Source organism: Sorex araneus, chromosome X (assembly GCF_027595985.1).
Source record: "Sorex araneus isolate mSorAra2 chromosome X, mSorAra2.pri, whole genome shotgun sequence".
NCBI classification, from domain to species: Eukaryota; Metazoa; Chordata; class Mammalia; order Eulipotyphla; family Soricidae; genus Sorex; species Sorex araneus.
In genome coordinates, this window is record NC_073313.1 from 305,869,562 (window position 1) to 305,884,358 (window position 14,797).

At 44.0% G+C, this 14,797-nt stretch overlaps 1 protein-coding gene across 1 annotated transcript in view; it reads right to left on the reverse strand.

The window, feature by feature from the left end:
* The window catches only part of EIF2AK3 (eukaryotic translation initiation factor 2 alpha kinase 3), a 73,850-nt gene extending 59,588 nt beyond the window's left edge, over positions 1-14,262 (reverse strand). Inside the window, exon 1 of the mRNA XM_055122621.1 lies at positions 13,768-14,262. Within this exon, the coding sequence (XP_054978596.1) occupies positions 13,768-14,072 (305 nt within the window). The 5' untranslated portion in view covers positions 14,073-14,262. The remainder of the gene's footprint in view (positions 1-13,767) is intronic.
* Between the last annotated feature and the right edge of the window lie 535 nt (positions 14,263-14,797).

Sequence of the window (14,797 nt, forward strand, 5' to 3'; positions counted from 1 at the left end):
AAAAAACTGTTCATCTATCACCTTAGGTACTTTATTTGTAAAACAGAAAAAGGCTTTTTTGAATATAGTTATTTGTGCTAGTATATACAGAGAAGCTAAAATTCTAGCTCTTATCTTCAAAACAAAGAAAAATCTGTGATGGTATATTATATGTATACGTATATCTTATGTACATGTTATATATGTATATGTGTATGCTATACACATGTTATGCACATAACATGTAAATATATAATGTGTGTGTGTGTGTGTGTGTGTGTGTATGTGCGCACGCACACGTGCCCGACCTGCTGTCTCTTTCTCTGGCTGGGAGAGTTATTGCTACTTCTTTAGGAAGAAACTAATATTGTGAATACTTGACAGTGGGACTGGAGCGATAGCACAGCGTTAGGGCGTTTGCCTTGCATTCAACTGACCTGGGTTCGATTCCTCTGTCCCTTTCAGAGAGCCCGGCAAGCTCCTGAGAGTATCCCGCCTGCACAGCAGAGCCTGGCAAGCTACCCATGGCTTATTTGATATGCCAAAAACAGTAACAACAAGACTCACAATGGAGATGTTACTGGTGCCCACTCGAGCAAATCAATGAACAATGGGATGACAGTGACAGTAACAGTGATGTTCGGGACTACACCCAGTGGTACTTAGGGCTGACTCCTGGCACTCAGGGATCACTCCTGGTGGGGTACTGGGTATGGAACCTGAGTCAGTCACATATAAGGCAAGTGGCCAGCCCACTATGCTATTGCTCCAGCCCCTATAAAAACATATTTTAATAAGTCATTTGGGATTTAATATAACTCTATTTTCACTGAAAATTACTGACCCAAAACCATGCCCAAACAAAAGAATCTCAACCCCCAAATAAAGAAAATATAAACTCTTTATCTCCTCTGTCCCCTTTTGAGATTTCTATGATAAGAAGAATAAACCCTGAATTGATTGAAGAATCAAAACAATTGCAGCGACAGCACTCCCATAACCCAATTCTCTGAAGCTACTCTCAAGAAAGATTTCCAATAATTTCCTAATTGCCAGATCCATTCTCATCAGTCCTTGCAGCATCATCTGAAATGGTGGCTGGATCATCATTCTGCACTTCCCCCAACCCCCACTCTCCTCCCCCAGCTTTTACAGGAACAACCCCCATTCCTGTCCATTCCACTCCTTACCATCCATCAATCTATAGCTCTTACTTTCTAGCAAGTAGGCCAGGAAATTTGAGTCAGCCAATGCTCACAGCTTCATTGCTTCCTAGAACATACCAGCCCTAAACCAATAATGTACTTAATGTTCATCTTTCTCCCAACTCTGGTTTTGCATTTTCAGCAGGCCATACTTGCTACTAATCAAATGCACTCAGAAAATCTCTCTCCCACATCTTTCTTCCTGGCTCTGCACTCAGGAATTACTTCTGGTGGTGCTCAGTGACCATATGGGATGCCAGGGATTGAATCTTGGCCAGCTGCATGCAAGGCAAGTGCCTTCCCTGCTATACTCTCTCTGGCCCTGGAGCTTCTTTTAAATCTTCTTCATTCCCCTCCCCTGTCCTTGATACTCACGTCTCACCGGAATACCTTCAAAAGCCTTTCTGTCATGTTTCAGCCCCGAATCTCTTTATTCTAAATTCTTCCGACACTTTTGTGTGGAAAATACTCAATAAACTTCAAAAATTGCCTATGCCCACTACACATGATCCCCCTATAATGCACACACACTTTTAACCTTTTACGCAAACTTCCTTCACTGTTTGTGTCATATCTTAGTTCATTTGAATGTCTAATGAATTCCCACATTTAATTTATTTATTTTGCTTTTGGTGTCAGGCTGTGCTACACGTGGCTATGTTAAGGAATCTCTCCTGGTGATGCTCCGGGGCAGGCAGTATATAAGATGTAAGACACACACTTTACCCATTATACCATCTCTCTGGCACACCCCCCCCACACACACACACCCCAATGTTTAGAGGAACAATGTAAGCAACAGTCAAAATACTCTAATTTCTGAAGAGCAGTTCAAATTATATTAGATATAACTCTGGTTCAAAGTCAAGGAACAACATTTTGTTTTCTGGGGGATTAGACTTTGGGGCCACATCCAGTGATGTTGGAGAGAGAATACTAGTAAGACACTTGCTTTGTACACACCAGGAGTGAGTCCTGAGCACTGTCGCCATGTGTGGCCCAAATCCCTAAATTAAACAAATCAGCATTCACCTCCCTGAGAGTTCAACTCCATTAGGTTATTTTAAAATACGAAGAATCTCATGGGTTTCCACTTTAGTTCAGCAGATCCACTGGGTTTCAGGAGCCCTGGATTAGGAACCACGAACTCTGCCTATAGTACAAGCTGTCCCCACCCACTGTGCCTTTGCTCACATCACCTCTATTGCCTAGAACAAGCCTGATGCTTCACAAGCAAGGATTCACTTACTTGACATTTCCATTCTCATCATTTATACTGATTTATGTCACTTTGTGAGGTGGCACACCCAGGAATACTCAGAGGTTAGTTCTGGCTCTGCACTCAAGTATTATTCCTGAAAGTGCTCAAGGGACCATATGGGGTCCCTGTCATTCCATATCAGGGGATGCTGGGATCGAATCCGGGTTAGCCAGGCATAAGGCAAGTTGGGCTCATCTTGTGTCAGAGGTTCAAAGACAAGCCTACCGCTTAATTTTTTTTACACTGAGCACCAAACAGTGGGCAGTCCCTAATAAAACAATAAACGTTGAGGGGCTGGAGCAATAGTACAATGGGTAAGGCATTTGCCTTGCATGTGGCCAACCAGGATTCAATTCCTAACATCCCATAGGGTCCCCGGAGCACTGCCAGGAATGGTTCCTGAATGGAGAGCCAGGAGTTACCCCTAAGCACTGCCAGGTGTGCCCAACAACCCCCCACCAAAAAAACCCACAATAAATAATAAATGTTGTAGAATGACAAATCTACATACAACAAAAACAAAAACAGAGGCTGAGAATGATGTGAAAAGAGGTTATTTGCCTAAAGTCATGCACCAAATAAGAAGTCTGAGACAGAAGCCAGAGCAATAGTAGAGCGGGGAGGGCATTTGCCTTGCACCCAGCTGAACTGGGTTTGATCCCTGGCATCCCATATGGTCCCCCAAGCACTGCCAGGAGTAATTCCTGAGTGCAGAAACAGGAGTAACCCCAGATGTGACCCAAAAAGCAAAAAAGAAAAAAGTCTGACTTTGAAGCATGAATTTAGATTTTCTAACTTTAATTCTGTCGTTCTGTCAACTCTAAGTTTGACAGAAATGAAACTACCACATTATTCCATAATGTACAGCTTTTATTCCTTCCAGAAATCTTAGCAGGATGTTATTTTACCATGTTTGCTGTACCCTGTTTATGCCCTCAACTGAACAGACATGACCACAAGTCACCATTAATACCCAAATTTAAAAAAAAAATTTGTTTGCTCTGATTTAAATCATCCACATCACCACTCTATTTACAGTTAAATTTATCAGTCTAGATGGGGATGCCACGCACATCTGTGCTTCCTTGTGTGAAGTGTGAGGGTAGATCCCTAGCATACAAGCTCACAGAAAAAGTTTGAGTCCAATATCTTGTAAAGGAATCTTCCTACTTATATGAATTTCCCATGTGAAAAAGAAACTGGTGAAAGAACATCATATCAAATTTATAGTTTCTATATTAAAATCAGTAGAATGGTTTTTACTGATTTTTATTTTGTTCTGTTTGGGGGCCACAACCAGCTTACTCCTGACTCTGTGCTCAAGAATCCCTGCTTGGAGGACCCAGGTCAGCCATGTGCAAGGCAGGCACCTTACCTCTGTACTATCTCTCCAGCCACAACTACTGATTTTTAAATTGTACATTTCCTTTCTTAAGGGACAAAAATTTACAAAGTTAAAAATTTTGTTTTAATTTTTTTATTAGTGAATCACCGTGGGGGTAGTGTTACAGACTTACAAATTTTCGTGCTTGCGTTTCAGTCATACAATGATCGAGTACCCATCCCTCCACCAGTGTCCATTTTCCACCACCAATGGTCCCAGCATCCCTCCCACCCACCCCATTTACCCTCCCCCCTGCCCCACCTCGCCTCTGTGGCAGGGCATTCCCTTTTGCTCTCTCTCTCCTTTTGGGTGTTATGGTTTGCAGTAGAGGTATTAAGTGGCCATTATGTTCGGTCTATAGTCTACTTTCAGCCTGCCTCTCTCATCCCAAGCGGGCCCTCCTAGCACCCTTTACTTGGTGTTCCCTTCTCTATCTGAGCTGCCTTTTCCCCCAGCATGTGAGGCTTGCTTCTAAGATGTGGAATAATCCTCCTGGTACTTATCTCTGCTGTTTTTGGGGTGTTAGTCTCCCACTCTGTTACTTTACATTCCACCAATGAGTGCAATCTTTCTATATCTGTCCCTCTCTCTTTTTTTTTGTCCCTCTCTTTCTGACTCATTTCTCCTAACATGATACTTTCCATGTTGCTCCACCTATATGCAAATTTCATGACATCATCTTTCCTAACAGCTGCATAGTATTCTATTGTGTAGATGTACCAAAGTTTCTTTAACTAGTCATCTGTTCTTGGGCACTTAGGTTTTTTCCAGATTCTATTGTTTACAGTGCTAATAAAAAAATTAAACAATAATTCTATTGTTTACAGTGCTGCAATAAACATGCAAGTGCAGATGTCATTTCTACTATACTGTTTTGCATCTCCGGGATATATTCCCAGAAGTGGTATTGTTGGGTCAAATGGAAACTCTATTTCTAATTTTTTGAGAAGCGCCCATGCTATTTTCCAAAAGGGCCGAGCCATTTGGCATTCCCACCAGCTGTCTGTGAGTGGTTGACTTCTATCTTCAGTGCATCGTGGTCTGCAAAGGTAGCTGATACAATTTCCATCTTCCTGATTCTATTGAGGTATGTTCTGTGACCCAGCACATGGTCTATGTTGGAAAATATTCTGTGTGCACTGGAAAAAAAAATGTGTATTCTTTCCTTTTGAGATGCAAAGCCCTGTATAGATCCATTAGCCAGCTCTCTTCTCTCAACTCAGTGTTTCCTTGCTGAGTTTTAATCTTGTAGATCTATCTAAAGGTCATAGGGCAGTGTTGAAGTCTCCAACTACTATTGTGTTGTTAGCAATGTCCTTGTTAAAATCTGTTAGCAGTTGCTTTAAATATTTAGCTGGTCCCTCATTAGGTACGTACACGTTTAGGAGTGTGATTTCTTCCTGCTGTACTTTTTTTTTTTAATATAACGTACATTTTATTTATTTATTTATTTATTTCCTGCTGTACATATTCCTTGACTAGTAAAAATTGGCCTTCACTGTCCCTTCTAATCTTTTTCAATCTGAAATCTATGTTGTCGGATACTAGTATGGCCACCTCAGCTTTTTTGAGGAAGTTGTTTGCTTGCAGGATTGTTTTCCATCCTTTGACTTTGAATCTGTGTTTGCTCTGACTGTTCAGATGTGTTTCTTGTAGGTAGCAGAATGTTGCCATTTTGCCATTTTCCGAATCCATTTTGCCACTCTGTGTCTCTTAATTAGTGCATTTAGTCCATTGACATTGAGGGAGATAATATTATTATGGTTTTGTGCCATCTTTCTGTGGGGTCTGTTGTGCTTGTAGGGTTTATTTCTTGTCTTCCAGTTGCCTCTTTAGTCCTTCTTTTAAATTTGGTTTTGAGTCTCTGAAGTTCCTGAGTTTATATATAATATATAGTGTATCGTTCCTTCAAGTTTGAGTGAGAGTTTAACCGGATAAAGTATTCTTGATAAGGCATTCATTTCGTTGAGTTTTTTCACTATATCCTCCCATTGTCTTCCGGCTTGTAGGGTTTCCTCTTATAGGTCTGCTGTAAATCTAAGGGTGCTCCTTTGTATGTGATTTCCTTCTTTGACCATGCTGCTTGCAGTATTGTGTCTCTACCCACAGCATCCATCATTCTTACTATGATGGATGTAAGAATGAAAGTCTTGGAGTCTTTTTACTAGGGTCTCTTTTAGTTAGCACTCTTCGGGCTCCTTGGATCTGGATATCTGCCTTCTCCAGTTCTGGAAACTTTTCAGCAATGATATTTTTAACTGTGGCTTTTTCATTGGGGTTGTCTCCCTGTCTTTCTGGTACTCCGATGATTCTAATGTTGTTCCTCTTGAAATCATCCCCTAGGTCTCTGATTCACCGAAGAGCTATTTTGAGGTCTTTTCCTATTGCTTGTTGTTGCCTGTAAGCTTCCTGCAGCTCATCTTCAAGTTCACTGATTCTGTCTTCGCTGTGGCCATTCTACTATTGAGGGCACTCACTGAGTTTTTTATTTCATCTACAGAATCCTTAATTCCTGACACTTCATTTTGTAGCTTTTTCATTTCTGGTCTCACTCCTTCTTGTATCTTCTGGGCTATGCATTCCATTGTTTCTTTCACGTCCTCCTTTAATTTCCTGGATGTCTGTTGAGCCATTTCTTTGAGTTCATTGAACATCTTCAATATTTTATCTCTGAATTCTTTATCAGAGAGATCATATTTATGGGTAATGCTTGTTGAGGCACCTGGGCCCTTTTCATCACCTTCTCCTTGTGGTGGGGATTTTTGATGATTCTTCATATTTTTGTAGTAGTGTGATGGTATTGTCCTCTTCCACTCAGGTACTCCTCAGTGGCTTAGGTGAGGTCTCTAGTGAAGTTTCAGAGCATGTTTTTTTTTATATTGGACTTGTAGAGCTTCTAGTGACGCCAATATTATGGTGCAATTGGAATACGCTACTGGACTATTGTCCTAATGTGTTTGAGATGGCCAGGATAATCTCCACAGAATTAGGTGATGGAAGTGAAGATGTGATTTCCAGTGCCAGGAAAGGAGAAACTGTGGCTCCCCCCAAAATAGGCCACGCCCACTTCTGTGGAGGCCACGCCCATCAGCTGGTGGTGGCACGGTGGGGTGCCAGGTTGGGGGGGGGCAGAAACCTGGGAAAGGGAGAAAACTGGGAGCAGCGCTGAAGGGTGGCTCTGGGGCGGATGGGATGGTGCTCAGGGAGGTGGGGTGGCTCAGGGTCCAAGGAGATGCCTGAGGCAGGGCGAGGGGGAAGTGGCTTCCCGGGTTCGATTACTGACCTGGGAAAGGAAGAAAACCAGGAGCAGTGCTGGAGGGTGGCTCAGGGGCGGATAGGATCAAAGTTAAAATTTTTGACTAAGTTCAATTTGTTTTTTTTAATGTAAGACTTCTTTAACTAAACATATGCTTTCACTCAAGGAAGCATATGCTCTTATTTAAAAAACAAATTAGAACTAACTGGACTTTACTCTTCAGTCCTCACCTACTAAGTAAATCTTCAAATAAAACCTTTATTTAAACATCACGAGATTAGCCATACCCAAGTCAAAACAAATATATAACAATTACTAAGTATACTTTATAACTCTGGCTTATCAGCTATATGAACCTTTAAAAAATCATCAAGGGGCCAGAGAAATAGTACAGCAGATAAGACGCTTCTCTTAAAATAGTACAGCAGATAAGATACTCTCTTGCATAGCCAACCTCAGTTTGATTCCTAGCATGCAAACAGTCCCTCAAGCTCTGCGAGGAATGATCCCTGAGCACAGAGCCAGCAACAGCCTGGAATGGCCCCAAAACCGAACACAATAAAATAATTATGAATGTGAAAATCTGAGGGAAGCCAGACTTCTGAGCCACTGATTCACAATAATTTGTGAAAGAATGAAATGAGTAATTAAATCCTTCCTCCTGCATTAAATATTTATTTTCATATACTGTCTCTCTTGTTCTCGCTTTCTCTCTCCCTAATGTTATCTCATTTTAAAAATCACTTTATAGATGTACAAATTAAAGAAGACTCATAGATTAATGTGAAATATAGTAACACTTTTTTTAGAAGGGAATAAAGGCAGAGAGAAAAGGGGTAAGTACCATAAATTAATGTAAGAATTGAGATAAAACTAGTCCTGTCTATCCTCTGAGTTTGGCAGATGGCCCCAATATTATGATGTCCATCATAAGAACTGCAAGTAACACTTCCCATTTACTCAGTGGTTATCAAACCTAACAGAAAGGAGAGACTGTGAATTTCTTCCTAACTTTCTGCTGTGACCATTCCAGTGATAACACAGCGGGTAGGGCGTTTGCCTTGCACGTGGCCAACCCGGGTTCGATTCGTCCGTCCCTCTCTGAGAATCCAGCAAGCTACCGAGAGTATCCTGCCTGCACAGCAGAGCCTGGCAAGCTACCCATGGCGTACTTGATATGCCAAAAACAATAACAAGTCTCACAATGGAGATGTTACTGGTGCCTACTCGAGCAAATCAATGAACAACAGGATGACAGTGCTACAGTGCAACAGTAATTAATGTTTAACAAAAGAACTGACAAGACAACCAGAAAAACATGTTTCAGTTACTTTTTAAAGAAAAAAAAAATGTGTATTCACTCATTCACACACTTAAGATGCAGACTATTTAGAATAAACCCAATGAAAATTTCATCAAGGAGGGAGAAAAAAGATCTAGTGAGTTCCACATGGCTTCTCCAGCATCAAAAGACAACATTGGGCAAAAAACAGACATCTTCATTCCCCGCCTCCCTCTTTTTAAGTTTTGCACGTACCACAGCTCTTCACAGCTGTTTGTAATAAACGCTTGGTTAATTCAAATCTGTTCCCCTAATCAGCCTCCTTGAAATAAACAGGATATTGTTCTATTAATATGGACCTGATCATGTCTGGTCTTCTACTTCTTTAAAAAAGCATTTAGATTGGGGTGGGGGTGGTGGGAGGGATACTAGGAACATTGGCGGAGGAGAATGGGCACTGGTGCAGGGATGTAAACGAAATGCAAACATGAAAGTTCATAAGTTTGTAACTGTACCTCATGGTGATTCACTAATAAAAAATTTTTTAAAAAGCATTTAGAGGCTTAATCTATCTATCTCTTGTTGACATGAAATCAATTTATCTACCAAGGTTTTCAAAAACTTCTCATACTATCTTCAGATACCAGACAAATGCCCTTATTGGGGAGTGAGGCAGGCAGAGATGAGGGCTCCCCAGGGGTGCCCAGGAGAACGGGGACCCCACCTGCCAACTAAGCCGGTGGTTCAATGCAAGGGTACAAGGACCCAAGGATACATGCTGCTGTAGCCTTACAGTGCCAGGTATTACCCAGGAGCACTGTGGGCAGGAGCCTCCAACAAGGCACAATGCTCAGAGAAACATGTGGTGTTAGGAATCAAACCACGGTCAGCTACAAACGAGGCTTGTGCCCTAACCACTGTACCCAGCACCTGTTTCACTGCTCTTGTTCCTCCTTGCCAAGTGGACATCTCCAACTCCATTTCCCCCTTGTCTAGTCATTTTCAATGTCTATACAGGCTCCTCCTTTGAGTGCACAAGTAAGACCACAGGTCTGTGGTCCTAATACTTACCTCCTGTCAGGTTTAATGGTGAGGGAAGGAACCGTGGGGATAAAAAGGATGACCTCTAACAATCTGGGTACTCTTCACCTCTAGCAATTTGAGTATACTCTGCCATTTCACTTGGCTTCTTTAGTAAATCACCGATCCCTCATTTGTCTCCATCCTCTCCCTTCATCTCCAACCTAGCCAGCTCTTCTTCGTCTCCATTGCTGGTCCACCTTCCCTACCTAGAAGACCTTGTTCAAGAGTCTTCTCTCACTCCAAACCTATTTACCCTGACTTTTTGCCTCTTCCAACTACCAAATCACCCACTCGGATGTATGGCTGTACCTCCAGTTTATCATGTCCAACATCAAACCCTTACTTTTTCTTCCACATTTCCTAAATCTCTTGATTTTCTATGCTTGCACTCACCAGTATTGGTATAGAGGTGCTAAGAACAAGGAATCAACTGATTTTCCACAAAGGAAGATTCTACCAGATCTCCCCACTCTGTTCAACTAAACAGTAAGACTCTCATCTGCACTGCTATATACTCCTTTTGGTATCCTTATCTCAAACCACAGTATTAGAAGTATTTATTTTTTATTCTTTATTTCTCCCTTCTTTATTTGTTTGTTTTTGGAGGGGCCACACCTAGCAGTGACTCTGCACTCATTCTTGGAAGTGCTCAGGAGACTACATGGAATGCTGATCTGCTGTGGATCTGTTGCAAGGCAAACTCCCTACTGTCTCCCTGGCCCCCTCTTCCTCCCTCCTGTTTTTTTTTTGGTCAGACCCAGCAGCATTCAGAGCTTACTCCTGTCTCTATGCTCTCCAACCACTTCTGGGTTGCAGGAGAACATACTTGGTGCCAGGGACACAACCCAGGTCAGCCCCATGCAAAGCAAGCACTTTATTTATTTTTATTGACTCACTGTGAGAAAGAGTTACAAAGCTTTCATGTTTGAGTTTCAATCATACAATGATCAAACACCCATCCCTCCACCAGTGCACATTCTCTACCACCAATGTCCCCAGTATACCCCCCCTTTACAGTCCTCTCCGTAACTCCACGTCAGACAACTTCCCCCATACTCTCTCTACTTTGGGGCATTATAGATTGCAATACAAATACTGAGAGGTTATCACATTTGGTCCTTTATCTACTTTCAGCACAAACCTCCCATCCCAACCGATCCCTCCAACCATCGTCTTAGTGATCCCTTCTCTATTCCAGCTGCCTTCTATCCCAGCTCATGAGACAGGCTTCCAAGTATGGGGTAATATTCCTGGCCCTGGTGTCTACTGTCCTTGGGTGTCAGTCTCATATTATGTTATTTTATATTCCACAAGTGAGTGCAGTCCTTCTGTGTCTGTCCCTCTTTCTGACTCATTTCACTCAGCATGATACTCTCCATGTTTATGCATTTATAAGCATATTTCATGACTTCATCTCTAACAGCTGCATAGTATTCTATTGTGTAAATGTACCAAAGTTTCTTTAACCAGTCGTTTGTTCGTAGGCACTTGGTTGTTTCCAGATTCTGGCTATTGTGAACAGTGCTGCAATGAACATACAGGTGCAGATGTCATTTCTACTGTGCTTTTTTGTACCCTCAGGATATATTCCCAGAAGTGGTATTGCATGGTCATATGGAAGCTCAATTTCCAGTTTTTGAAGGAATACCCATATTGTTTTCCAAAAAGGCTTAACCAGTCAGCATTGCCACCAACAGTGAAAGAGTGTCCCCTTTTCCCCACATCCATACCAAAACTGATTGCTTTTGTTCTTTTGAATGTGTGCCAGTCTCTGTGGTGTGAGGTGATATCTTATTGTTGTTTTGATTAAGGCAAGCACTTTAGCCTCTGTCCTCATTCTTAGGCCCCGGGAAGTATTTCTTAAGCACAAATTTTTCATTACTGCTATTTGAGATACTCTAACACAAAGTCTCTCAGGCTGTAATTTTCATATATTTCACATGGTGATCCTGTTAAGATGCTGACATTCACTCAATGGTTATGGAGTGACAGCTGACTCTGCATTTCTACCATGTTCCCCATTTCTACCATGATGGGGATGATCATGCTAAAAAAAATAAGATGATGGCGGCTGGAGAGAGAGTACAGGAAGTAAGACCCTTGCCTTTCATGAGTTGACCCTGATTTGGTCCCCAGCACCCCACATAGTCCCCTTAAGTTCACCAAGAGTGATCTCTACATAGAGAGCCAGAAGCCTTGAGTACTGGTAGGTGTGCTTCCCCCACAAAAAGGCTGTGTGTGTGTGTGTGCGCGCGCACAATATGGCTCCAAGCTGCTCTTCAAATTTCATCTTCTATTCATCCCTATCCAGCCCACAGGTCTACATCTCTCATACACCTCATACACACACATATACATGTCTGTGTTTCTCATGCATATATGTCACAGACACATACACACAGGATCTCTCCAATTTCTAATTTCTATGCCACTTCCTGTTCCTCAAATCCCACCTGTGTCTTCTCAGGAAGCAAACATTCAGTCTTTTCTTATCTTCTTACCTAACTCACCCCAAACCCTACCAACTGAATACCACAAAACTTTGCAGGGAGGAGGCTTTTGTTCAACCCTGTGGTATCAGGGTTGAAACTCTGGCTACACACATGTCAGCAAGTGCTGTACTACCAAGCCAAAGCCCCAGACTCTACAAAAACCTTAGAACACCAAGAGCATCTAAATTTGCGCCACTTCTGCTCTATAGTATCACTATGAGCCTCCTCTGTGCTACACAATCTCTCCTATGAAGAACTGGAATTATCTGTCTAAGCTGTGTAACCACAGTCTAAGTGTCAATAAATCCCTACCAGCTGCGGTGGATCTGTACTCAGAGAAATAGGAAAAATATTATCTCTTCCAGGAAATCTAGAAAAACTAAAAAAAAAAATTGGTCAAATATTTGCTACTTAGAAAAGAAGAATCTACACATAAACATTCAGTTGTTTATGAGAGAACATGCCCAGACAACTTCAGAACCTATTTATAGTAGGCTTCACGTATATAGAGCAATATTCTGATATTTAAACAAAAGTTAACTAGGGCAAGTTAGATAATACAGGAGATACAGTCCTTGCCTTATGTAGGTTTGACCCTGGCTCAATCAATCCCAGTCATAGCATATGGTCCCCTGAGCACCACTGGGAGTGACCTCTAGATAGAAAGCCCCTGAACATTGCTGGGTGTGGCCTCAAAAACAAACATATAAAGATCTAATTTATTACCTAGTAATTTCTACATTGTCAGTTTACAATATTTTCTGGTTTCAATTCATGTCCTTCCAGATTTAATTTACCTACAGCTCCCATTATCACTCTTTACATGGGGCATCTTTTTTCCCTAAGTGTGCTAAGACTAACTGCACAATATTTTATCATCACAGTGCCCTATATTTGGGTCCAGACTTACAAATGGGCTTTAAAGATACTTAAGGTATCCTTAAAAAACATTTTTAAGAAGCCTAAACAACTAAGCTAACCCTAGCTTAAAGGTTCATCTAATAAATCCTCCCAATATCCAACGCACCGCTCATCAACTTTGGTGTTCAAGAATTACCTGGTTGGAGCAGAAGACAGACAAAGTAGAGCGGGTAAGGTGCTTGCCTTGCACGGGGCTGACCCACTTCCATTCCCAGCACCCCATATGGTCGCTGGAGTCCCCTAAGAGTGATCCCCTAAGAGACAGGTGTCAGCCCAGTGCACCGCCAGGTGTGCCCACAAACAAACAAACAAAGAATTAATCTGGAGTGCCTGTCAAACTTTCGAAGTTGGGTTTCTAAGACAGGGAAAGTCTGATCAGGAGGGGCCTGAAACTGCAGGTGTTCCGCAGAGCTTAGTTAGTGCGATCCTGACCTCAGCCTAGTTCCGCTACATTCTGAGCCCTGCTCAAGGGAATGTAGGAACATGCAGAAATCTCATCGTAAAGTCCTTGTCTCCAACAGCTGTCAGTTGTCACACCTGCAGAGCGATTTAGAAGAGGAATAAAGTGTGTGTGTGTGTGTGTGTGTGTGTGTGTGTGTGTGTGTGTGTGTGAGGAGGGGGAGGGGGCTATAAGTTCCTAGCGGCGCTCCGAAACAATAAAAGAAGGAAAGTGACTTTTCTTTGCAACCTCTGCGCTTCCTCTTCCAAGCGTCCCCCAGATACCCGCGAGGACGCCGCTGTCGCCCGCTAGCCCAGACCCGGCACCCGGAGCCCAGCCTGGTCCCGGGAATGGGAAGGCGGGCCCGTGTCACGCGCGGGGGGGACCCGGGCGCACCCCACCCCAAGCTTCCTGGGGCGGGCATAAACACATCTCTTGCCCCGGGGTCGGCCGCCCCGCGCTCACCTGCCGCGTGGCCGCAGCTCGGCCTCATCGTCGGGTTCCGGCTCCCGCGGTTCCGGATCGCTCGCGGCAGCCGGCAGCGCCTCTGCGTCCTCCACCGTCACTTCGGCCGTAGTCCCGGCCCCGCTGGCCGGCACCCGCGCGGCGGAGGTGGGAGCGGCTGCAGCCCCCAGACCAAATGCCGCCTCCGCCCTCGGTGCAGGGACCTCGGGGGCGCGCCTGGCGGCCACGGTCCTCACGATCAGCCCCAGCAGCAGAGGTAGCAGCAGAGCCCGCGCCAGCGGCCCGGAGCGGGTGGCGCGCTCCATCAGCGGACCGCCCTGCGCGCGGGCATGGAGGTGCAGATTCCGGCGCCCGCCTCTCCTGTAGCTCGGCGCCCTCCACCAAAATGAGGACGGCCTAGTGACCCGTCGTCTCCCCCAGGGCCTGGACAACCAGCCGCGTTCCCCGGGCCACGTCTTAGCCCGGCCTCCGCCACCGCCACCTGAGTGACAGCCTCCCTCGGACATCTCCCATTGAGCAAACTTTCGGCGCGTCTGCTCTCGGATTGGCTGGGAGCGCCGCCACTCTCTGGACGCAGGAGGGTCCTATTGGGAAAGATGGACCTTACCCGGGTGTCAACAGCACGCCAGCCAATCAAATCGTATTGTGGTAGTCAGAGGCCCATCCTTCTTCCGCATACGATCGCCAATGGGAAACGTCCGTCCTGCCGTCGTCTTCTGTGATTGGTTGGCTCTGGAACTGCCGGAATATCTTTACCCCAGTAGATTGGCCCTTAGGGTTGTTGGCCTCGCCTCTCTACGCGAGGCGCTAGAGCAAACTTGAAGATCATTGGTAGAAGTGAATGGCCTTCAAAACACTGCTAGAACTTATTCTTGATTGGTTGGAAGCGGTACTTAATACGTGGCTGATTCTGACTGTGGAGAGGACAGTCCCAAGTGAAAGGAAGAGTGGGAGGCGAGTCCCAGGTGGCGGGGAGGCGGCTTGTCTTAAAGGAGCTGGTATGTTTGGAAAGGTACGAAGGAAGCGGGGG